This window comes from Sinohyriopsis cumingii, chromosome 18 (assembly GCF_028554795.1).
Source record: "Sinohyriopsis cumingii isolate HCF-2022 chromosome 18, ASM2855479v2, whole genome shotgun sequence".
Taxonomy (NCBI): domain Eukaryota; kingdom Metazoa; phylum Mollusca; class Bivalvia; order Unionida; family Unionidae; genus Sinohyriopsis; species Sinohyriopsis cumingii.
Genome location: NC_142978.1, coordinates 37,960,484 through 37,984,742, shown reverse-complemented (window position 1 = coordinate 37,984,742; position 24,259 = coordinate 37,960,484). Strand labels below are relative to the sequence as shown.

Here is a 24,259-nt window from a genome sequence, read left to right as displayed (position 1 = left end):
ATTGAACCCATCCAAGACCTTCATGATACAAGCCCAAACTTTAGGTCTCGTTAAACTCTAATCTGAAAGCAGCTTTCAGAGGGGTAAAAAACAAGCTTGGCCAATCAGATACAAGATCACCTAATTAGTATGCATGAATCTTGTTCACAATCAAACTCATCCGAGATCATAAAGAACTAAGTATATATTCCAAGTTTGATAAAAATCGGATCCAAAACTGGGCCTTCCGAATGGTAACAAAGTTAGCCAATGAGATGAACAATCCCCTCGTCATTATGCATAGATCTTGTTCATTACTGAACTTGTCCATGATTCTGACAACACAACACATATTCCAAGTTTGAGTGAAACTGGATCAGAAATATAGATTCGAGTGTGGTAACAAGCAACACTTGTTGGATGGATGAATGCACAATGACAATACCACAAGCTTATTTGGTTTTATGACCAGGTAAGTTACAAATACATTTTATTTTCTTTTAAATTTAATTAAAAAATATATTTCAAAGTTGACAGAATAAAACAAGTTGCAAATTTTAGAAAATCAGTGGATAAATATAAAATTTAGCTATATCCTGAAATAGTCACCACAATAATTTTATAAAATTAATTCACTTTGTGTATTGATAACTTGTATGATCTGTCTGAAACTATTTAAATGGCTACATAGTTATTGTAGGCGTTTTAGCTCCTGTGTGAAAGTTACAAATTTACTTTTTTCTCTTCATCTCAAATAATTTAGATTCAGTGACAAATTCTTTGATGACTGCTGCAAAAATTATGTCTCTTAACTGAACAGAAAAGAAAGACATCTTTTGTTCTCAAGCTTTCCAAATTGGATGGTTATAAATTATTTGTATGCATTATACAGTAGTCCCCCTCTTGAACAGCCCCCTGACCAACGGCCACCGGCCTCTTATGGCCAGAATCTGTAGAGTTTGTGTTCAAATGTACCCCTCAAGAATGGACACCCCTCTAACACAACCAGCAGCCTGCATAGTAGTACAAAATGTAAAATGTCCCCTTACAAGTGGCCATTTTTTATTTCAAATGTATCCAGAACCAATAATTAATTCATCTCATGATGTAAGGTAAGTAATCAGATATCCCTGTCGTTGATACATGTCTCCCAATGTCAAGTTTCCGTTGCTGAAAGAAGTGTTGACTAAAATACATGTAACAATTAGATTAATATTATATTATTGTCTATAAAAGCCGATGTTTACAGAAAATGGGCTCAACAATGTTATGAAAGAGTTTTGGGATTCACACATCTGTCGAGTTCTTCTCATTGATGATTACAACCGGACGTAATTGTCAGCATAGTTTAAAAGTAAATTTTGTGCAATAACACACACGCACAGAAATTAAACAAAACATGGTACCAGACAAAGACTGAAAAATCATGTGACAATGTATTTATTGCTTCTTTTATGAAGAAGGCATTTCATCCACTCTACAAAAGTTTTGTATGCATAATTAAATTTCATACAGTTAGCAACATCTGAATAATCATTACCAAACATTAACATGTCATCACGTAAATGGAGACACATTATTTCAGAAGAAAGACAGTTATTCTACTTGACAACATCAGGTGAGGTGGGGAGTGGGGACATGCTGAACAATTTTATGTAGAAAAGACTTGAATTAACAACGTCGTAACCGGTAAGTTCATTTTCTACTTGACCTGAATCAATGATTTTGGTTTTGCAAACAACATGTTTATCTCAATCTAGAGTCCAGAACATTGGACACTGCACATGAATTGCAGGGTCTACCTGTTGTTTACCGAATTTTATATTATAATTTTAGAAACAGACCTTCTAATTATAACTAAGATTTTATCTTGTAAGCATCAGAACAAAATATTCCATTCGGTAATAATTTTGGGTTGGGGGGGGGTATATAGAAAATTATAACTAAAGTGAAGTAGAGGACTATATAATCTTGTTTGTCTAGAAATTGTTAATTCATGCTTTAAGATGTGAGCAGAGTCAGTTGTATCATAGTTGTGTCCAGTATTTCCTTTGGACTGGAATTTATGTATTCAAATTATTTAATTTAAGTGATTCTTTTATGGAATCACAAACTGCTCAAAAGTAACATTCTTGGAAAATGAGACTTGGATTCATGGTAAAATTCAAATAAGGATATATTCTTGGATTCTATTATCATGATTCAACAAGACTGTTGGTACATCACTATGACACAGGCTACTACAGGCACATCAACACTTCCAGCACTGAATTATTTATTTTGGATCTCTAAATATTCGAACCTGTGTTAGAAATTTTAGGATTATTTGGGATTTAATTTATAATACCATAAGTGCTTTTTACATTTTTCATTTTGTATTTAAGGAAAATGGATTATTTGTTGAATTTTAAAAAATTGCTGGTTCACACTCTTTTCTAGTACTTACTTTAAGACCATAGAGTCATAATAATAATATACAGACACTGATGTGCAAATGAGTAGGACAAACAAAGTCAGAAGATCAAAGATCAGAAGGTCAGATCATTGGCATGTATGCTCACTTAAAGAGTACAGCTGCAAACTGCACTGAGGCAGAACAGACATCGCATTATGTGCCATCAGATCTGGGTCTGTGCAGTTTGACAGAAGTAATCAGTAGAACAAACGTAGACTGATTTGCAGGCACACTATGCGACAGGAGGTCAGCATCTTTGTTGCTTGCAGTTTGACTTGGCTTATAATGGAGTAGATGGTAATAAATACCTCGCCTCCTTAGTATAAGATATCATGCTTCTGTACATGCAATACATGTGTAATCACTTGCTGCATTGCACCTGCAATGATACATGATGTACATACATGTACTATGATACCATATATACTTGCTTATAAGGCAAATCAAACTGCAAACAACAAAGGTCCTGTTCTGTCATGGCAAAGTGTGCCTGCAGATCAGGGTCAATGTTGCTTGTTTTACTGATTACTCCTAAAAACTGCACATTAGTTTGGACTCGTCTTATGAACAAGTATATACAGAATATAATCTACAGCTGCCCCTCCTCCCAATAAGCTAAAGAAACATTCTGTTCAATCATGCCGATACAGTGACATGTTTCCCTTTATCCTCATTTGTGTACCAGAGACCCTAAAATGTTTTATTATAACCCCATGCCCACCCCATTCTGACACCCATGTTGTTTTTGGTTTGTTTTGGGGATTTTTTCAATGAGACCCAGTTGTGACACCAGGGAATTAGTAGCTCTCAACCATGCATCTATAGAGGAAACACAATGTGACTTTCATAGCATTACTTATGAAGGATCAACAAGACCAGACCACCACTACCATGGCCTAGTAGTTAGAGCATCTGCCTCGGATGCGGGAGGTCACGGGTTCGATACCTGGCCAAGTCATACCAAAGACTCACAAAAATGGTACAATCAGCTGCCTCGCTTGGCGCTCAGCATTATGAAGTTAGTGTTAGGACTGGTCGGGCTGGTGTCAGGATAATGTGGTTGGGTGGGACATTATGCTACATGTCTGCGGCATGATGCCCCACTGCTAGACACACTTCAGTGATAAACTGTCACACTGCAGACATCATAGCGATATGGCTGACAAATTATTAAAGCTACTTAAAAAATCCAAATCACACTCACACATACACCAGATTTGTTCTCCATATTATTTAATGACCATACCTTATCTTCTTTTGCATGTTTTGCTACTTTTAACAGTATCTTTAATACAATGCTGGATATAATATGCTGAGAAAATGGGAGGTGTCATGGACACAATGAGACAGCTGGCCTTGGCAGGTATCAAACCTGCAATCCTAAGCATTTACGAGTCCAGCCTGAGTAACTGAGCTACCATGGCCACCCACCTTTCTTTATCTCCAATCTTCATTGCACAAATTATCTTACTGAGTTAAGCAAAAATTTCAAGTTTGATCAAATATGGATCAGAAATGAGACGGCAAGAGTGGCAAAAAGCAGATGCATCAACATCTAATTAATATCCATTAATCTCAGTCATCATTGAACCCATTCAAGACCTTAATGGTATAAGCTTATATGCCAAGTCTGATAAAAGTTGGATCAGAGTCTTAACAAGCTTAACCAATAAGATTATATGCATGGATCTTGCTAGTTATCAAACTCATCCAATATTTTGACGATATAAATCCATCTGATAAAAATATCTGATAAAAAATATGGATTCCCAAGTGGTAACAAGCTATGAAAACAAATTAGTGTTGTGAAATGGCTTTAGATAACATATAGCAGCATTGGACATGATGCACAAGCCCTATATCAAGTCATTAAATCTAGTTACCTCTTGAGTTCTTAATGGTAATGTGTGCAACATCTAAACTTTTCATACCATATTTACTCACTTATACACTGATTCAAACAGCAAACAAAGATCCTGATCTGCTGTAGCATAATTAGCCTGCAGACCTGGGTATATGTTTTGTTCTACTGATTACTCCTAATAAATTGCACAGACCCAGATCTGCACATGCACTGTGACAACCGATGTGGGTCTGTTGGACTCACTTACAAGTGAGTTAATACAGTATTTGTTTTAGAATACTACTGGTCACAGTTTAAAATTCATACATGCGACATTTATCATGTTATATTTCTTGACAAAATTTGGTTTATATAGATGCCACAGTGCACTTACCTCAAGGTAAAGCCATCCTGTTCCAATTATATCATTTTCAGTCTAAGACCCACAATTAATTGTTGAAAAAGGTGATGAAAAATCAACAGGATATGACAAAATTCTACATCATATTTTCAAGCTTTTCATTAAAACCCTCCTATATTTAATAACGTCGAACCTCTTTTAATGGTGTAGGATAGGAAATTTTCCCCATGCCAAAAAAGCAGACCCTGCATCCTGCCTCTTGCCCAACTCTCAGATTATCCTGCATCTGCTGATCGCTCCAGTGGCCTAGTGGTTAGAGCATCTTCCTCCGATACAGGAGGTCGTGGGTTCAATCCTTGGCCAAGTCATACCAAAGACTTACAAAAATGGTACTAACACTTGCCTCGCTTGGCACTCAGCATTAAGAGGTTAGTGTTAGGACTGGTCGGCCTGGTGTCAGGATAATGTGACTGGGTGGGACATAGTGTTACATGTTCACAGCATGATGCCCCAGTACCAGACATCACGAAAAACTGTCACACTTCATACATTGAAGCGATATGACTGAAAAATTGTTAAAGCTACGTTAAAAATCCAAATCACACATACCCTGCATTTGCCCAAGTATTTAGACTAAAAATATTATTCTTGTTTCTTCACTTAAATCACATATCAAATTTTTAAAATGGTTTTTTTGAATTTGCATTTTCTAAGTGGAATAAAATCAACTTGAACAATCCGATTTACACTGTTTCTTAACTTTTTTTTTAAACCAACTTTCATTAACATCCTACACTGTTTGCCATGGGTTTTGGAGTAAGATGAACTACAGTACTTTCCAATCATTTTAAATAACTATTTTTATTATCATTTTGAATTTTATAAAACTACATGTACAGATAACTGACTTTTTTCTTTGCTGTTATTTATAACTACAGGAAAAATGCAGTATAGGATTCCAACAGAAAAAGTAACATATTGCAACTGACAGAAAACAAAAGCTCACAAAATTATGTCATATTCCTTCGATGGAATATCTAAGAAAATCTCAACCAACTAGTAACATATTTGGGTGTCACAATTACCATCTGTACTAGGTTATAAGATGAGTTAAAGTGAAAACTGAACAGACCCAGATCTGCCATCATGTAATGTGCTGGCAAATCTGGGTCTGTGCAGTTTGTTGGGAGTAATCATTAGAACAAAACAGACCCTGATCTACAAGTGCGTCATGCTAGTTTGCCTTGATATAACGGCAAGTATATATAGTAATAATTATCATACTTGTCATGTCTAAGAAATGTACACAAAAATAAATTATAATTCAGGCCTATACTGCCCTAACCAATCATATTTTCAAATCCATTTTAAAATGTGATTGCACAACACCCATGCCCAAGTATAATAGAAAGAACTTGTACAAATCCAAATGCAAGCAAAATTTTTTACATAAAATTACAACTTCACACCAGGAAGTATGACCTCAATAATGAACAGGTTCTCTTGGAATCCATTAAATCAAAAGAGACTAGAAAACAGAACAATTTCCTGTTAGAAAGGTTTTTAAGAAAACACTGCAAATTTCCCTGCTATGATCTGAATAAATAAAACAGAACTAGTAAATATCAGCAAGAATATACCTACTGAAGAAACAGATTCTGTCTCAATATTTTTTACACAGTGCATTCATGCAGCTATGATACATAACAGGCATGGGCAACTTTCTCCATGGCATGGGCCAGAAAAAAGAATTTTAAGGCCACACCTTTATAATATAAATTAACATGTAAAACAAGGTCATTGCCCAGCTCATGCTGTATTGTTGCCACCACTAATACAGGATCAACCATGCACCCAATTTTATTATCATTGGATCCTGAGACATTCAAGAGGTTTATAGCAGCCTTACCAGAATGAACAATATCAGTATCATCAACATTTTTAAAGCAATGTCAGGCGACATAGATATCTTCAATCTGTTGTCCTACAAATACAACCTTAGCAAAGCAAGTCATCAGAAGAAACATAATACCATATTTTAGCAAGATGAATCAGAGAAAAGGTCATATTTATGAATCAAATGGTGGTCATATTTATGACTCACATGGTATGTGCAAATAGTATAGACTATTTCTTCTTGAAAATGTACTGGCTGTGCCCAGTTTACATTATCAGGAGGTATGTGGATGACCACATTACAATGTATTAGGTTATATACTGAATGGTTTACCTTAATAGCAATGGAATCAATGCTAAAGCAAGCTACATTTTATGTTTTGGGGAATTATTTACAGGTAGCTTTACAAATGATCTACAGCATATCACAAGGAAATTCTACATTAGCCAAGATATGCAAGAGCTTGAAATCTCAACTCACATGTTTTACGATTAACTTGCATTCTGGGAATATGTGTGCATTAACACAGAGCACATCTCCCATCTTCGCTAGCCAAAGTTACGATATGCTAACCTTATCTACACTTTGGCATATCAAGCAGATATTTCAGTGCTTTGAGTCTATAAATTTCATTGGAAATGACAGCAAGCCAAAACATCTAATCAAAATTAAGTAGTTCAAATTTGAACACTGCTCCTACATGATCAAGACAAGGGGAGCAAAAAACTTGAATGAACTGACAAAAATGCAATTTTCGACTGCTGGTCCATGTTTGTAGAAATACCTTTCACTCAAATACACCTGTAATGGCTTACCTCTGGTTGCTGTTGTTGTTGTATGGTTTAATGCCATTTTTCAGTACACGATAGGCTATGCATGGCGGCCAGTGTTAATGGTGGAGGAAGAACCCGGGAAGAACCACCGACCCACAAGAAGCTACTGGCAAGCTTTCTCACATACCCACATTTGCCGAATCCTAGACTCGAACCCACACAGACAGAGGTGAGATGGCAGTGATCAGTAACGGAGAGCGCTTTAGACCACTCAGACAGATGGGGCCCTGCTTACCTCTGGTACATGTCTGTAGAAATACCTTTCACTCAAATACTCCTGTAATGGCTTCCCTCTGGTCCATGTTAAACTTACAAAGTATCCTTCTTAAGACAACTGCCTTCACCATTTTCAACTGATGTATAGTGTATCGCTGTTAGATGCTATTGGTTAGCTGGCATTACATACTAAGGGAGGCAACTCATGAAATCCAATATATATCGCTGGGACAAAGAATTAAAATATCTGTTCAATCCACCAAGGTTTTAATAGGATTATGATACTGGAATCTTGGCTAGCAAAGATGCATAGAGCCCAATCAAATATGACTATTAGCACTTACTGAAGTTAAAAAGGTGTTCTACCATACTGGATTATAAAATATAACTCAAATTCTGCCTTCTTTTGCTTTAACTTTGTTAATTTCACCTTTTTTTCAATAAAATAAAATAATTGCTCACATTATTTTGATGTTAAATGAGAAAATGTCAACCCACAGTTTATGTCATGTTACCCTGAAGATGAAACCCTGGATAACATCGCATGCTTCATGTGGCTAAACTTAATCATTACTTCAAAATATGGCTCCTAATTCTATAATATGAAATGAATCTTTGTTAAATTACATGCAAATCTATGATGCCATGGATTTCAGAATATAGAGAAAAAAAAGTTGGTGGACACATTTGCTGGTTGGTTAGTTTTTTCTAGAAGGGTAATTTCAGATCTCAACTGGCTATATTACAGTGAGGAAATGAAGGCTACCTGTCTTTGTGAAGGAAGGATACAATGAGGTTGCCAACCTCAGCTTGCCTGTGTAGGTATCAAACCTGCAACCTTAACTACAAGCCAAACACTGTACCAATTGAGCTTTACAGTGAATCACCACCACCCTTCGACCATCACTATTACATCATCAAAGATGCTTATGCAAGTCCACACATGAAGGAAGGAAGTACACACTTGGGCCATTTCAAATGTGCATATTTGAGTCTGTTAAGGATGGGATGGATGACACATGTAGGTGCTGTACATCGAACATCTTCAGACTGCAAGTGTTTTATTAGAAACTCTGGCCATTTTAATTTATTTTGTGCCACTTTCGGGATGGATTTTAGTACAGATGTGTGTCAATGCGCTAATGTCATACAAGGAGGTACATTCAATGTAATTATAGAGCCCCACATATGCATTAAAGAGAAATGAGATTGCCAGTGTAAAAGCTATAGGTATAAATTGTACATGTGAATATACACACTTGCATAAATTCCATATTCCAAATGTCTATTCTTTTTCTTTTAAAAAGTCAAGCAATCTAAGCATTAAGTATAATGTACTTGGATAAACTGACATAAAAAGGTGAAGTACATCAATAAACTATACTCACTTAATACAGGTCTGGTGTGCATGTATGAATAAAATCCAAGCCCTAGAATACACAACTCCAGAATTCAGATCAGCAACATATACAAATAACACACTGTACTCCAGACTTGAGACTAGTTAAATGGCAAAAAACAATACAGCAGACCACTTTGTGTTATTCAGCAGGCTGCTCGACTGTCTGTCTGTCATAGCCAGCTACATAGTGCATGTTAACTCCAAGGGAATACCAGGTCAAATTCGGGGGGGAGGGATAACAGCCTTAGTAAAGCCCAATTTCAACTGAATTATGATCCTACCACACACAGATATATATAGTCAATATGTTTTATCTCTATCCCCACCATCTCTATACATCAGTATAATCTCCCTACACAACCGCAACTTTAATTATTACACTTATACCTTGACTTGTAAACAGTTTCTCCAGCCAGGGTTGGTTTCAGCCAAAATGTACTTTTGAAAAAAGAAACAACCTCTTACATGGACTCTGTGTCTTACTAATTCCACAAAAGCTAATTTGTGTAGACATAAATAAACAATATATGCAGGGGATTTAAATGCAAGTAATAAGAGATAATCAAAAAAATGTGTCCTAAGCTGTGAGCTCGAGTCCCAGACATCCCTCGAGATAAATAGACCCAACTGAAAACACTCCTAACACTATTATTGGCTTCAACTACTATTAATAGCACTGACCTTTAGGATTTTCAATACACTACTTGTGAGCGGCCTAGAGTAATTCTGTAATCAATACAACCAAGTTGTTTTTTTTTTGGTTTTTTTCCTTCCTCTTCTGACTTTCAATAATACTTCAGCCACTAATATATGTGAAAGCCTGCATTGGGGCTTCAGTGGGTAATCCATTAGAGGCACCCTGCGGGGTGAATAGTGTCTCCAAAAGAAATAAGTCTTCTGTATTATAGATCAAACAAGAACGGAATGGCAACAGTATACATTTTTTAAAACCTGGATGTGGAAAATATACTATATAAAAACATCTTGGGGTGAAAATTCTCCACACAAAAAGAAATGCAAAATTCTTGTGGGAGGGAACTTTCCAATGGCTTACATAAGATTTTGGAGACTATGTCAATTAAAAAATTGTACTGTCGAAAATTAACCTGTTGTGTTCTTACATTACTACACATACCGCTAAATGAAATGGTAAATTCTTAAGTAATATGAAATAGCGAGTGGCATCGGGCCCACTTTTTCGCAGCACTAGCAGCATCTTTCAGGTTATGTTGACATCTAGCCTAGTACACTCGCCCCTGCACAAAAAGGTTGATGTGATCGATGACACCATGTTTTCCGAAATGTTTTCTTATCATTGTGTATTCCCATGCCCTCCCGAAAAGGTACTGCTGAGTATAAGAATAATGACAAATATGGCGTAATTAAGCAATTTTATCTGGGTTGATCTATGTTCCATTCAGTCATAGCATGAGTTGTCCCTTGCTTGTTTGGTTCTGGGCTTGTACTTCCTCCTCACCAGAGACTGTAAGATGGTTTCCATGCCCAGATCCTTGCACAACATCGTTCAGGACATCTCGGGTGGTATGCATTTAATATTTTACTACAAGTTTACTTCCACACTTCTTGAAATCCATAAATATATATATATATATATATGCGGGGCTGTTGTGTCGTTCGCCCGGGGCACCGTTCCGTCCATCGCAAACTTGCGACGGTCAGGGTCGTGGTAAGGGGCGGGCGTTACGGGCAGGGAGATGGGGCGCCATTTTGCGGAGCTTCGGGTATGGGGGCGCCAAGGCTCGCACTGGGCGCACTTCCGTACAGTGCAAATTTGCGACGGCTCTGTATACATACATGTATTAGTATAGTCACACAAAATTAAACTCGTCATGTGTGTAATAGCAATTTACTTATGCAAAGCATCTCCCATACTTTATAGCATGTCTATATTACCTGTTATATTATATTATAGGATGAAAATTTAAAGGGATAACTAATATTCTTAGTCTCTTCCTCAAACGTCATCCAAAGGCTTTCAAAGTTTACCTTAGAGATAAAGCTTGACGTTAAGAGATGTATACCTTTCACATTATTTGTATTCACGTTTCTTTTTCTTGGCCATGGGTTTTATTATTTTTTATATTTGAATCTGTATGGGTTTCAGGTTTTTTTTTAAAAAAAAAACATTTGGGTAAATTTTTACATTAAATGCTAAAAGTCAGAAATATAAATTCAAAATAATCAAGAGTAATGTACAGTAACGATACTGAATATACAAAATTCCACCATAAAATGTCGCACAAAACATGCTATATAATAATAATAATAATAATAATATTTAAAGAGGGTAACACAATCAGTTGAAGAACTTCAGGCTCAACGCAGACATGCATACATATACTTAGTGGCATGTACATGTAGAGACAATAATATTTCTTTCCTTTCTCTAACCAAATGGATACTCAGCCATACATACTGAAACTACACAATAAATCTACATGCCGTATGCAATTAGTGACAAATAAATGGGTAGTATATTTAAAATTCCCAGAGGCATTTATGAATATAAATACAGTTGTTTTATTCTCATATGAACTACCTTTCTGAAGACACTGGATAAACTGGGTTTGAAAGAAGGCAATCAAGTGCACATTTCTACTATAAACTGGAATACTATTCCAGAACAAAGTTCCAGAATATATTATTTGTTTCAAGCACTGTAGAATGGTAAAAATGCAACTTTATAAATTATTTAGCCAAATATGTCAAAGTTTCTTCTAAATATTTAAGAATTTCAAGTTTTAAAATATTCAAAATAAATTCTTAAAAATAAATTTTTAAACTCAGGCACATTTTTTAATAAGAAACATGTTCATATCTGAACAAAATCATTGAATGAAAACTATGATTTGAGATCAAATTCTCTAAGTATATAGTGAAATTCTAATTCGTAATTACCACCTTGCACATAGTATATACTTGCTGGCAATTGGATTTTCTCATAATATTTCTATTTTATAATTTTCCCTTCTTTATCAATCACAAATTAATAATTTAATCCAGTATTTTGCTAACTTCCATAAACTGATCTAATTTATGTGTCTTGTACTGAAGAAATTTTTTTAAAAACATAATTTCATATTTGTCCAATAAGAAGTCCCAAACCTTCGATTCTCAAAAGCCAATATGATGGGTTACATCCCTTGCTGTAACTTTCAGGAAGAAAAAGAAGTGTTTAAAAGGTACACAAAAATTGCTAACATTGTATATGATAGTAACTAGTGTACATGAAAGTAACTAGTTCTAACTGTGCTGAATTTCATTTATAAATGCAAATCCTACTAGCACTAAAACCATTGGGCATCTTGAAGTCTATTTTACCATGCTTTTTCAAAATCAGATTGCTTCCAACAATACAATTTCTTTTAATCAGTTACAAAATAACCTCTAAAATATGTTTGGATCTCACTCATTATGGAACATGACCAAGCTTGTAATGATGTTTGCATATGTTTCAAGTTTAATCAAAATCAGATAAGAAATCTGACCTTCAGGGTGGTAACAAGCTCAATCAATCAGATGCATGATCACTTCATTAATATGCATAGATTTTGCTCATACTGGAGCTTGTCTGAGACATCACTGATATAAATCTATATTCCAAGTTTGATCACTACTGGATCAAAACAAAGGCCTATCCGTCCCCCACTCCTCACCCACCCCAATTCTGAAAGTCAATTATTTTTGCAAATAACATTTTCATGGTACTGCAAAACACAATTTTTTTTTAGCATTTCATTTTGTGATATGTCTTCTCAAAAAAGTACAATCTTTATGATTTAATGCAATTTTATTTTAGGTTCAGTCAAACACAAAATCCAGAAAATGGTTACCACACAAATAATCAAAGTACTTAATTGTAGACATTACGTTATATGTTGTTTCCATGTTTAACACTTTTGTAATATAAGTAGAGCTGGTTACCACTAAAAATTCTGTACTGCAGTATTTCCGAACACAAAGCAACAATAGCATGGTATACGACAATTATACTAGGGACCAACAATTTGATATCCTGAGGTAGGGGTCTGGCACTTTCTTTACAAATTTTCTTCTGTCAAGAGCTGGAAAAAATATCTTGCTCAGATTTATAACAAAATGACACCAAATTATCACATTTATCATTTCACAAAAAGAAACTCTCCAGAGAGAAAAGAAAAGAAAATAGCTCAAAAGAACATTGCAACCCTATAAAAAAGAAGCTGTAACTAAAGTGAGATGATTAAGCCTACACTACAGTTGAGAAAATGTAGAAGACATTGTGCCAACACTGTACCAAAACAGTGAAAATGTATCACCGTATGTATCACAGTATGTATCACAGCATGTATCACTGTATGTATCACTGTATATATCACCGTATGTATCACAGTATGTATCACAGTATGTATCACAGGAAAAAAAACCAGTAAACCAGAATATACTGATAATACTGCGCACCTCTAAATGTGGGCATTACCAAGGGATGGCTCCTTCTCAGTATGGAATGATTTATCAGTTGCATTGACCTTTAAACCCAAAATACAATTTTCCTGGTCCAAAAGGCTAACTACTGGTATTTATGAACTTTCTTCAATAAGACAGTGTGGAACAGTTCCCATGTAGACACCAACTGTCTTTATTTTGGGTCACTGTGACTTTGGTTCCGACACAACATCGGGAGCTTGCTTCCATTTCTTATCAGCAACTGTAGCTGAACAACGAAAATGAAAGGAAGTACGAAAAAAGTTTGTGGGTCTCTGTTTCATCTACATACTCACAGGCCAAGGGAGACAAATCTTTTAGGACTCGGTGGGAACATTATACCTTCATCCAAGTAGGTACCAATAGGTATAATTCGTGTTCATATAAGAAACTATGCAGCCCAAATGCTCATTAGTAGAATAATAATAATGTGTGTGTGTGTGTGATTTGGATTTTTAATGTAGCTCTAACAATTTTCCAGTCATATCACTATGATGTCTGTAGTGTGGCAGTTTATAGTTATATCTAGCACTGGGGCATCATGCCGCAGACATGTAGCAAAGATGTCCCACCCAGTCACATTATCCTTACACCAGGCCGACCAGTCCTAACACTAACCTCTTAATGCTGAGCGCCAGGCGAGGCAGCTGTTAGTACCATTTCTTTAATAAATCTTTGGTATGACTCAGCCGGGGATCGAACCCAAGACCTCACACATCTGAGGTGGATGCTCTAACCACAAGGTCACCAGAGCGGTCATAAAAAATAATAATAATAATAATAATAATAATAATAATCATGACATGTTTTCAACATTAGAGTTTAATTTTGGGCAACTGACCAATCTTCCATGAGGACTTCAATGATTACATGTATTATGTATAGACTACAATGCTATTAATACTAAATTTTTTAACAATCTCAGGTGATTACATACAGCATTTCATACAAAGAACATTGAACCTATTCAAGGTGTTACAATTAAGTATTATACTATATGAAATTACAATGTTTTCAATATAAGTACATTTAGTGTGTGTGTGTGTGTCTGTGATTTGGATTTTTAATGTAGTTTAAAAAATAATTCAGTCATATCACTACGATGTCTGCAGTGTGGCAGTTTATAGTGATGTCTAGCACTGGGGCATCATGCTGCAGACATGTAGCATGATGTCCCACCCAGTCACATTTTAATCCCGACACCAGGCTGGCCAGTCCTAACACTAACCTCTTAATGCTAAGCACCTACCAAGGCAGCTGTTAGTACCAGTTTTATAAGTCCTTGGAATGACTTGGCCAGGGAAACCACCGAACCCATGACCTCCCGCATCCGAGGCAAATGCTATAACCACTAGGCCACTGGAGCTGACAGTACATTTAGTAATCATCTACACATACACAAAATCATGCAAATGACCATTTTTAGATGCTGACCAAGATGCTTCCAAAAATGCTTGTACAAGTCAGATGATGCTGCTTAGAGTGAAAATGAATCCCACAATATGGTTCAGATAAAGCAAAATCTGTTATAAAACTTGGAATTTGATTGGGTAAATATAACCTGATCTTTGACATGGATCCAAATTCATACAATTTCATTCCTTTTTTAGTGGTTTTATCAACTTGCATTTTCCAGAGAAGATTTGTTTGTCATTTTCATTTTATTCCTTTAGCATTACTTGTAAGTTTCATTGCTCAGCTTTTAGATGTGATCTATTATTTATCATCAAGGGTTTTTACTTTGTTGCATTTGTTTATATATAATTTTAGTTACATCAGTTTTTTAACTTTAACCAAGTCCCAAGTTAATTATGTGCTAGACTCTTGGTCAGTTGATCCAATGTTATACAAAGTGCCATCTGCAAACACGTTAGTGGTAGATAGCACAATGAGATACAGTAAATCACTTTTGTACAACAGAAAAAGTATTGGTCCAAGAATGGATCCTTGTAGAACACTTGACTTTTTAAGTTTCTTATTTAAAATAGAAACTTCTTGTTGTTTGCCTTCAAGATATAACTGAAACCAAGATAAACTTTTGTGGTTAACCTGATATATTCAAGTTTTTGTTAAGTCAAGAAATAGTATATATTGCTGTTAACCAATCAGCCATCATTCCCATTAAGTACAGTGTGACATGAATGTTCTTTACAAATACCTGATGGTCTTAAGTGCTGATGTTTCAAGGATTCCAAGCAGATCCTAATTTCATTACAAATGTCTTTTGAATATCTTCAAAGATAAAACTGATGTACCATATGTACTTGCTTATAAGTCAGATTGTAAACTGCATATACCCAGATATGTTAATCCAAAATGCACCAGAAGACAAGGGTCTATCTTGTTTCAAAGTTTGGATTCCACATAAAAGCAAGTATATTGGATGGTATGTCATTAGTCATATTGAAGGAAAGAGCTCCCTTTTTATTTAATGGAGACACTTGTGATAGTTTTATATTGTTTGTACAAAAAATACATGTACAAATACTTAGACTGAAAATATAATGAGTGAAGGTTTAGTCACTGGAGCTGAGAGTTATAGGAATTCAGCACTTATATGATCTAGGCATGTAGCAACTCTGACATCATGTTTATCTAATTCATTTAAAATGAATTGTACACTTATAAGATTTTGATGAATATTTCATTTCTCTTTGCCAAGTTTTGAGGAAGTAAGCTCTTTACTTTATCACTTGCGAATCCTTTATGATCCACAAGTTTTTCATTTATGTTCACAAAGTAGTTATCCAGGACATTTGCAGTTTCAAAAAGTTCTTGCTGACAGTTGCCATTTTACATCACAAAATGGCTTGTTACATTACTATTTTTTAAAACTAATTTGTGTTTTAAGTCATTGAGGGTTTACCGTAGTTTCTAAGGTGATTTTTAGAAATACTATCTGTTATTTCTGCAGAATACTAGCAGTAAGTTTTACTTGCATTTTTAATTACTGACTTGACTCTGTGTCTCCATATTTTGTAGCTATTAATACATGTACACGTATCTTTTAATACAGGTAACGCTTGATTTATACTTCAGATGTCTTCCTTAGATTATGGCATAAATAAAAAACTGACAAAAATTTAAAGTAATTTTTCCCATATGATACTTGTAAATTATAAAAGTTCTCTGGCAAATTAAACAAACGAGTTTTTAAGTAATAAATATTTTTGCATAATTTTCTTGGTGAGCAACATGATGCATGCACATTTAAGTAAGGGAGCTGCATGAGAGTCACAGCACATAATGCTGGCAATGATATAAAAACAAGTACAGTGGTGCAAATTGAATGTTAGTTCCTCCTTACAAATGGCATTAAAATGAAAGTGCATAGATCAAATTGGCACACAGCGATTATCACCTTTACAGGAAATCTATCATATCAAGCATATGCACGCTGAATAATTCAGGATTCTCATATTCACCATCGGAAACTTTCATCATTTTGATGTTACCATTTTATTATAACCAGAATTTTTTTCTTCTAAATATAAAGACATAATTAATATGAACAGTCACTTGCTCATAATCAAAGTGATAAACTGTGATGACAATAAACTCAACTGATCAGCAGAACTCCCTCAAACGGCCTGATGTTCTACTGACTGAAAAGAATTTCCAGGAATTCAGACTTCATTTTACTGCTGAATAGTGAAACCATCTCATACTTTTAACCAATCACAAGATGTTCAGTTCAACTGTTTTAGTATCTATATTGGATTTTATTGGCTAAAGCATCTGCCTTGGATGCAGGAGGTCACAGGTTCAAACCCCGGCTTAGTCATGCCAAAGACTTATACAAATGGTACTAACAGCTTCCTCACTAGGCCCTCTGCATTAAGAGGTTAGTGTTATGACAGGTTGGCCTGGTGTCAGGATAATGTGACTGGGTGGTACGTCTGCGGCATGGTGCTCCAGTGCTTAATGTATAGAAGTAGTGAATTCAAGATTTTATTGATAGCAACCATGGTGGCCACAATGAATGTTGGGACCAATTTGACACCATAAGAAGGTCCTTACATTTTGTCACCTACTACATGTGTTTCTTTCAAAATTATTAAGCTACGTTCTTTGTCATAACTGTCTCTAAAGAAAAATGCCCTGATGGGAAAGATGTCTTGGCTCTCCCTTGAACTGACTGGATGTGATAGGTCACATGATTTGCAATTCTTTTACGTGAAGCATTGCGATTTGTAATAGGGTAAATGCATAAACGGCACCAATGTTTCACAGTATAGTTCCATCCTTTTTTTCGGCTCAGAGAAAGTCATAAGAATGCTTTAAAAAAGTTTACACTCAATGTCCATTCACCATTCACCTATATTCCACTACGTATTTACCATTCACCTATTTTCTGTGTCATCCATATTATGTGACATGATTTCCATATTGACAGCATGAACATGCTCCTGTGTTTCCAGTATATTCTATACATTGTTCAGTTTTGATGTTTTTTCCAATGGAAAATCAATTCCGTCCATTTTATTGTCCATGTAATATGTCAAAATAAATTTCTGAGTCAAAACTGAAACTACAGATGTTATATTTATGAGAGTGAAAAAAGGTCATTCAAAATAAATCCTTATGAACAGTAACTGTCCCTAACCTAAACTTTAATATTTTATCTGGTAGGCACTATAATGAAAGTGGGTGGAATTCCAAAACTAACAAAACACAAACTTTTATCTATATCAGACTGTCACAGACATACTGTGGTCAAAAGTCCAACCCATATCTAAATGTGATACCCAATAATCTCATCATCATCATCATTATTATTATTGTCACCTGAGGAATTTACAATGCTCTACATATGAGCTGGCCTGTGTTTTGCCTTCCAGTGTCCAGTCCATTAGGTTGAACTCCATTAGATCCTGCTCCACCTTTCATCCCAGATGCTCCTCAGTCTTCCCACCTGTTGTTTCCTTCCCTGCACTGGTTTGCCAATTGCTGCTTTAAGTGCATGATTGTGACCCATATCAAGAAATGCTCTGGCAATGTGACTGAAGGGATGCACAGACCTACACCTGACTGGCATTTGCTTCATTCTGTCACCGATCTCTGCATTCATGACATTTTGGGTGCACGTGATTTAGGGGATACTAGCGGCGCTAATGGTCAATGGTGTAAAGCTTTCCAGCCATCACTGCTGTAATCATACAAGTGTCCACACCATTCATAATTTACTGATAGTAGGATGTGTGTGCTGTACTGTGAGTCAGACATTTGTAATAAGGCAGATATTTGAATATCAGACTTTCTGGTAATGGTTTTCATGAAGTTGGGATTGATTTTAATGTAGCCCCTGATCTCTGATATGCTGTGGAATAAACAGCCGAGAGATGTAAATGTGTCCATTACCTCAACCTTGTGCCCATGGGGCATCTTTGCTGTTGTGAAGGCTTCTGGATGGTTCATGTGGACTTTGGTCTTGCTCCAAAAGATCTCAAGATCTTGAGACTGAATGTTTTTACTACCTTCTGCAAGATGTCCAGACTGAGCAGTAAGAACCATAGAATCTTGGAGAGTATAGCCAGACTGCTGGCATAGTCAAGGTCAGTGTAAACTTTGCCACCAATGCTTGTACCCAGTTGTCCCATCCACATTTGTTAGTTTCAGCATCCAGTTCATTCAAGTTGCAGGAAAACATCTAGAGCAAATGGGACATTATTGTCAAATACTGCTCTTGATCTGAAACAATTGCTGCAAGCATTTAACATCAACTCAAACAGAGCTAATGATAAAATGGGCTTTCATTATGTTGAAAACCTTGTCAGGGAGTCCTATACTCTTCAGTAGAACCAGAGGGCAGCTGGGTAGACCAAGTAAGTCATAGGCAGCTTACAGGTCAATGAAGGCTAGTGACAGTGGTTAATTTTAATTCATTGCAGGATTATATCAAGGTGTTGAGCATATCAAAAGGGATGAGTGTAGCTTCCATGATGTGAACTGTGTAAAGAATAACTGAATACGGGTAAATGAATAAATGAACAAAAAAATAATAAAAAAATATGTTACATCCCCAAAACAAAATTGAGGAGATATAAAGGCAAATTAATCTCTTATCTACAGAACTTCAATATTAAAATTTCAACATTTTGCACTAGTTGTTTCTTAAACTATCAGCCTTGATCCTTCTGTGAACAAAAATATTAGACATTTCATCATATGGGACAAAAGATCATACATTAACAAATAGCAGAGCTACAAGTTAAAATATGTCATTTGTTTGTACAACATTAAAGAAAATATCTGGTATTTATGCAGAAAAAGAAAATTCCTTTTTATTTTATACCAAACTTGCTTCTGAATCACAACTTAGAAAATAAAACTCATCCTTAAACACATCACCCTCACCCCTATTTTTATAACTTTACCTCACTTTCACTAAATTCATCAACTGATCTTAAAACTATCACTGATGTTAACAGATTTTTTGGATGACTTTTAACATTTTGTAAACTATTTTACCCATCTTAACACAAAAAGCAAGTCCATTTCAGCAAATGCATTACTCTGGGTTTTTAACATTGTTGTCAAGGTAGTACAATGTATGTCGCATCAATTTTCTTCAGCAAAAACTGAAAGGTAATGCGGTTTGCATTTATTTGGTCTAGCTCACAAAGTGCTTGTTTTCTTGCTGCAAGTATATCTTATGCAGTGTTTTGTACCACAAAATGATTTGCATCTAGCTTATATATATATATATATATATATATATATATATATATATATATATATATATATATATATATAAAGCTCCTGAATTGACGCTTACAAGATTAAACTCGTTCTTCAGTACGTACACCACCCCCACCACCCATTTTGTAAGTAAACCTCACTTTCATGGGCTAAATATATAATTATCATCAACTTTAGATAGCAGTAGGATTGAGGTTACCCTATATGTCAGTAGCTGACATTTTTCAAACTATTTGAAAACAAAACTGGTCAGATTCAGCAATGCATCAGTAGGTTTATCCATTTTGTTAGGTCAGTAAGTGGAAATAACTTCAAAGAGATACAAATGGCACCAAGTCAAATTTCTTAAGCAAAAGGTAATTTCCATTTCTGAAAGGTAATGTATATTCCATTTATTTGTTGTAACTTACAAAGTGATTATTTTCTAAGCAGTTACAACTTCTGTTGTACACACAATCAAGCAATGCCTGGCATGATGGGAAATCTATTTTCACATGAATTATAAAGATATATTTTTCACATGTGCAAATATAGGAATGAAAAACTATGGAAATTATTTGACAAAGAATTTTCTTATTTTACTCCAAATATATAATAAAAAGCATTACTTAATCTTTCAACTCAACTATCTTGCACTAAAACTAGTTGTACTGTACTATCACTAAAACTAGTTGCACTGTACTATCATTCCATTATACTGCTAGTTGTACTGTACTATTATTTCATTATACTGCTAGTTGTACTAGTTGTACTGTACTATCATTTCATTATACTGCTAGTTGTACTAGTTGAATTGTACTATCATTTCATTATACTGCTAGCTGTACTAGTTGTGTTGTACTATTATTTCATTATACTGCTAGTTGTACTAGTTGTACTGTACTATCATTACATTATACTGCTAGTTGTACTGTACTATCATTTCATTATACTGCTAGTTGTACTGTACTATCATTTCATTATAATGCCAGTTGTACTAGTTGTACTGTACTATCATTTCATTATACTGCTAGTTGTACTAGTTGTACTATACTATCATTTCATTATACTGCTAGTTGTACTAGTTGTACTGTACTATCATTTCATTATACTGCTAGTTGTACTAGTTGTACTGTACTATCATTTCATTATACTGCCAGTTGTACTAGTTGTACTGTACTATCATTCATTATACTGCCAGTTGTACTAGTTGTACTGTACTATCATTTCATTATACTGCTAGTTGTACTAGTTGTACTGTACTATCATTTCATTATACTGCCAGTTGTACTAGTTGTACTATTATTTCATTATACTGCCAGTTGTACTAGTTGTACTGTACTATCATTTCATTATACTGCCAGTTGTACTAGTTGTACTGTACTATCATTTCATTATACTGCTAGTTGTACTGTACTATCATTTCTTTATACTGCCAGTTGTACTAGTTGTACTGTACTATCATTTCATTATACTGTTAGTTGTACTAGTTGTAGAGTACTATCATTTACTATAATGCTCTGACCTTATCTGAAGAAATTCTTGGTTAATGCAAGACAGTTATTTTAGTTGTTGTTGTTGTTGTTGTTGTAGGGTTTAACACCATTTTTCAGCACAAGATAGGCTATACCTGGCAACCAGTATAAATGGTGGAGGAGGAAACCATGGAAAACCCTGGAAAGAACCACTGACCCATGAGAAGTCACTGGCAAGCTTTCTCACATACCCAGATTGGCCAAACCAGAGACTCAAATCCATGCAGACAGAGGTGGGATGGCAGTGATCCATAACAGAAAGTGCTTTAGACCATCCGACCATTCAGTAGTAATGAGGAGAAATTTGATCGAGAGTCAGCAACAATATTTATCAATTAATTCAACTAGCATTCTGAGGAAACTATATTCATGGAACACAGAAATCACCATAGATGTTAATATATATATATATATATATATATATATATATATATATATATATATATATATATATATATATATATATATATATATATTCTTGTGATATTTGCTTCAATAAAAGTTAATATCGAGCCTGGAGACCACAAAGAAATTGGAATTTTCAGAAAAATCCCCATAATTTCTTCTATTTCTTCAAGATGGCTTAAAAAATATCAATCTGCATATCCTGTACTTCAGTGCTGCAGAATTTAACTATGTAAATTCCAAGAAATTAAGATACCCAATAAAATATTTAAAACAGCTGTTTGAACAAAGGAACTTTACTTCATGTTATTATGAATTAGCGGACACCTTTGGCAAACAAATAAATACTGAATTTACTAAGAAAAATAGAAACTTTGATATTTTTGTGAAAAAAGTCAAACATCTGCTTGGCTACTTCATCAGTTTTACATATAAAATAACTTTGAAAAATATTTAAACAATGTATGGCTATGCCATAAAATTATACCAACCTCTATTAGATTCCATCGCAAACTACAGTATACAATAATAATGCACATCATTTCATGTAAAAATTTCAGTTTAGCCTATAAGCTATCATCAAAATGCAATTTCAAATATATTAATATTCTTTATTTTTTTTAAACTGTGCTAAATTTTAATTCTACACAATTGCAATAAGACATTTACTCTGTCTTCTTATCATATTCATTGAAAGTACTTGCTGGATTTTGCAACAGGCATGCTTTAACAGCTGATGAATGGGTGGATGGTCTGCAGAAGTAGATGGCGCAGTTAATGCACATGCAAATGATGCACTGAAGAGTTCCTACCATGGGGAGACAAAAAGACATATTAAGAAAGGTCTATAGGAAATTCCAATAAAAGTGATATATCTCCAGACACTAATGAAAAAAAATATATAAATATTATATATAAGGAAGGAGACTGATGTTAGGCCTGATTCAATTGACAGAGTAAATTTTTACAGTTCAGCTTGGCAGTTCATCACTGTTAATTAAGGAACAATGCAATATATGCACATAATCTATTTTTAAAAATCTAGCGATACAGAAAAATTAGAAATGATGGAAATACATGACAATCACATCAGTAAACACTTAAATAAAACAGAGAAATCAAAAGTAAAGACAAAGGACATGCAACAATCTCAGAATGAATTTGTCTCAGCTTGCTTTGACTTACAAGTAGTCCTTATGACATTGAAAAGTTTTCAGTCAGCCTGCTACTATCAGAGAACCCCAAACACTTTGAACCAACCAAAACCGCTACTATCAGAGAAACCCCAACATTCTGAACCATCCAACACCGCTACTATCAGAGAAACCCCAACACTTTGAACACACACCCCACTTTACAAAATTTGGAAAAATTTAGATGCTTACAGCCTGACACTGAAAGAGAGTATATGTGGAGGAGGTTTGTGTGAAATTGCATCATGCATTTACAACCTTTTTAAAGTCTGAAGAAGAAAACTAGGGGGATGGGTAATCAGGCAATAGTGGAGACCACATCAAAAGCATTTCTTTCATTTCAATGCTATGCCTTGCAAAAATTCAATCTTGCATCAGCTGACCATGAGTGTGTAAAAAGGGTCACACCTTTAAATGAAAATGATAGCATACAGGAACAGTAGAAAAGGCCAGTAGGAAAATCACACACCTCAAACACCCTACACTGCAAAGGAATTGGACATCATTGGTTTCTATAATTTCAAAGAAGTGTCAAAACAATTGCAAAATCTTGATCTGGATGTAAATAAATTAATTAAAGGATGAAAAAATTGCAGCATAAAATCCAATCATTCCTTAGTTTCAACATAAATATGACGGCCATGTCTTTGAAATAAACCATGCTCAATGTCCTAGGCAAAGCCACATAGAAAAATACAGGTAACTGGTAACAGCCATTTCAAGTGCGAAATTCAAAATGGCCACAGAACAGATGGTTATGCTATTCCATGTGGCTTTACAAGTCACCAAACATATGATTTACTTAGGAAATATAATGTACATGTCACCAAATAGAACCCTTCAGCCAATGGTAGCTGCACAGCCACAAGAAATACCAGTAAGTGTAATAAAATATACATTGATGTGTGCAGCCAAATTTGGATGCAGATAATAGCAGCTTTTAATGAATAGGTGATATCAGCCCATCACCCAAA

At 34.9% G+C, this 24,259-nt stretch overlaps 1 protein-coding gene and 1 long non-coding RNA gene across 9 annotated transcripts in view; one reads left to right on the top strand and one right to left on the bottom strand.

The window, feature by feature from the left end:
- Positions 1-24,259, bottom strand: part of LOC149776422 (histone deacetylase 5-like) — a 348,169-nt gene that overhangs the window by 268,802 nt on the left and 55,108 nt on the right. Inside the window, exon 1 of one of the 8 annotated variants that reach the window (XM_089940841.1) lies at positions 15,630-15,769. The exons of 6 other annotated variants lie outside the window; for them this stretch is intronic. Coding sequence is in view for 1 of the 2 variants with exons in the window: in XM_089940837.1 (XP_089796963.1) it covers positions 8,973-8,994 (22 nt within the window). In the remaining variant the exon portion in view is untranslated. Of the gene's footprint in view, positions 1-8,972; positions 9,372-15,629; positions 15,770-24,259 lie in introns of those variants that run through there. One more of the 8 variants, XM_089940837.1, reaches the window with a different exon arrangement.
- Positions 1,513-8,976, top strand: LOC149776424 (uncharacterized). The gene is made up of 2 exons (XR_016416042.1): positions 1,513-1,668; positions 8,333-8,976. It is a non-coding gene; the product is annotated as an uncharacterized LOC149776424 (long non-coding RNA).